The 2,500-nt window shown below is 44.3% G+C and overlaps 1 protein-coding gene across 1 annotated transcript in view; it reads right to left on the reverse strand.

The window, feature by feature from the left end:
- Positions 1-2,500, reverse strand: part of LOC119579578 (serine protease filzig-like) — a 14,678-nt gene that overhangs the window by 4,270 nt on the left and 7,908 nt on the right. The window contains exons 4-8 of the mRNA XM_037927496.1: positions 2,321-2,465; positions 2,034-2,176; positions 895-1,023; positions 455-532; positions 7-162 (exon numbers count right to left, since the gene is read on the reverse strand). Coding sequence (XP_037783424.1) covers positions 7-162; positions 455-532; positions 895-1,023; positions 2,034-2,176; positions 2,321-2,465 — 651 coding nt within the window. The remainder of the gene's footprint in view (positions 1-6; positions 163-454; positions 533-894; positions 1,024-2,033; positions 2,177-2,320; positions 2,466-2,500) is intronic.

Here is a 2,500-nt window from a genome sequence, read left to right on the forward strand (position 1 = left end):
TCTTACCCTGTGAGAAGGCATTCTTTTCCTCCTGCAGACGCTTGACGATTGCCTTCTTGCGGCCGGAGTTTCCGCCTCGGTCAGGCTTGTTCTTGCGGGCGCGGCCTTCCCGGGCGACGTCCTCCTCCTGCTCGTCCACGTCCGCCTCGTCCTCGGCGTCAACTGGCGGGAAGAACGGTGAGGGTGAGGTCCTTTGGCCGAAAGCAGTGGAGGAAGGATGAGGTGCAGGTGTGAGCTATATCTACTTTGGCAATGATGTTAATGAGGGTAATGATATTGATTGCCGTTGTTATTATCATGATAATGATGATGATAAAGTATTGAAACTGACAATGAGCATGCGGGTGAGGATGGTCATAATGTCAGTGTCAAAGAGCAACATCTCTCTACAGTGATGACTTGAGCATACCTAACAGAAGGATTTCAGAAGACATCAGTGCACATAGAGACTCACCCTTAACTTCAGGATCATCGACAAGCCCGCTTCGCCTGAGGGGAGACACGTCGTTCTTGATGCCGCACACATTCGGGGCTGAACAAGGGGAGAAGAGGGGATGGATAACTGCTTTAGAATAGTGGGTGGAGAGAAAGGGAATGAAAGTAGTGTTATTAGCCATCACAGGCATATAACTGTAACGGTAAGATACTCTAAAGTCAGCGCAGGTCAAATGGGAATTCACGGTAACAGAAAAGGGATACCAGAGAGAGATAGAGAGAAACAGCTAGAGAAGAAGAAGAAGAGAGAGAGAGAGAGAGAAACAGCGAGAGAGGAAGATAGGGAGAAAAAGAGAGAGAGAGAGAGAATTTGTGAGCAGTTTAATGAATTTAATAAATATCCTAAAAAAGGCCTTCCTTCAGCCTAACCCTTCCGTCCCTGAAACCTTAAACACTCACACTTGAACTGCACAACATCGCTGCACTCCACAGCAGTCACGTTGATCTGGAACTTGAAGGTCGCTCTGGGGTCAATCTGCAGCAGAAGGAGAATGGGCTCGGCGTCGTCAGGGTCCACGGCCAGGATTCCTTCGCAGAGGAAGAGGGAAAGGGCGGTGGCGCTTCATAACACGGATATTGGTGGTGATGTGGGGGAAGAGTGATGATGATGATAGGGAATAGTGATGATAAGGATGAGGAATGGTGATAATGGTGATGGGGAATGGCGATGATGACGAAGGGGATTAGTGATGATGATGAAAGTAAATAATGATAATATTGATGGGGAGTAGTGATAATGATGAGGATCATAGCAGTGATGATACTGTTGCCAAGGATGCTAGCATATAGTTTGATAGCAATGATACTGAGACAATTATAATAATGGTGAAATTACTAATAATATGATGACAATGATGATACTACTAACAATAGAAAATTATCACGATAACGAAGATAGAACAAATAAGGATACTAACAGAAACACTGATGGTGATTGAAATAATAACAAACACAAAACTATTTCTACCCTTAATCCTGTTGCTACAGTTACAGCTGCAAGGTAGAGCCACAGCGTAATGGTCTGAGGAATGACAGTTACGATGATAATGATAGCCATTATTAAAGCTCCCACAGTCGATATAGCTAACAGAAGCTAATATATATTATTTGTTTGTTCAACAGCCATCAATTCCACTGCAGGATCTGGGCCTCTCCCAATTTATTATCGAGAGGTCCTTTGGCATCTCGAAGGCTTAGTATTCTTTCATCTCAGGTCTCGGTTGAGTCATCATTTAATTCCGTAATAAACGTATTTTTCGTTCATTTATCATTTTTTTCTCTCCAAAGATACGGATGTTGCCAATTTAGTTCAAACTGAATCTTCCCTAACTGCCTTGTCTGTCGATGTACCCACTATGTTTACCCAACACATTCTGCATGACTAAAGTGCTTCGCCCGACGATGCTACAGACATTCGGGAGTCATGTCCGAAACAGAGTACCACAAAGACGGACAAATTTGCTTACAGTCGTATCGGCTGTGAGGGGCCAGTAACATGAGATGCCTTTTAGAAACACAAATGCCATTTAAAGACTTACCTTCAGTGCCCGATTGATCAGAACAGAGTGCCTGTGTAATACCCCCCTTGTAGGATGCCTTGAAGGAGGGGCTGTCGTGTGCGCAAAAGCCTGTCAGGTAGCTAAAGAATCTAGGAGTAAAAGCCAGATCTTTGAAGTAGACCCTGAAGAAAATAAGGAATAATTAGGCGATGGAAATCTGGTAGTATATTTTATAAAGAATATTAAAAGAAAGCACGCGTGAAGGAAACTTTTGAAGCACGCGCATAAACATAACACAGAAGCAAGCATTCGAGCCATCGACTTACTTCAAAGCACAAGTGTTTGGAGGGACATTAACTGTCAGAGGGCAAAGGGAGGGCAGACCGCCTTCAATAGACGGGTACATCGGATTCTGCCAAACTGTCTTATGGGTATTGGTCGTTCCGCCACAGGTTGCTTCAGTGACTGGCTCTGAAGCAGGAGATAGAAGTATGAGTCAGGAATAA

Source organism: Penaeus monodon, chromosome 12 (genome assembly GCF_015228065.2).
Source record: "Penaeus monodon isolate SGIC_2016 chromosome 12, NSTDA_Pmon_1, whole genome shotgun sequence".
In the NCBI taxonomy this organism is placed as follows: Eukaryota; Metazoa; Arthropoda; class Malacostraca; order Decapoda; family Penaeidae; genus Penaeus; species Penaeus monodon.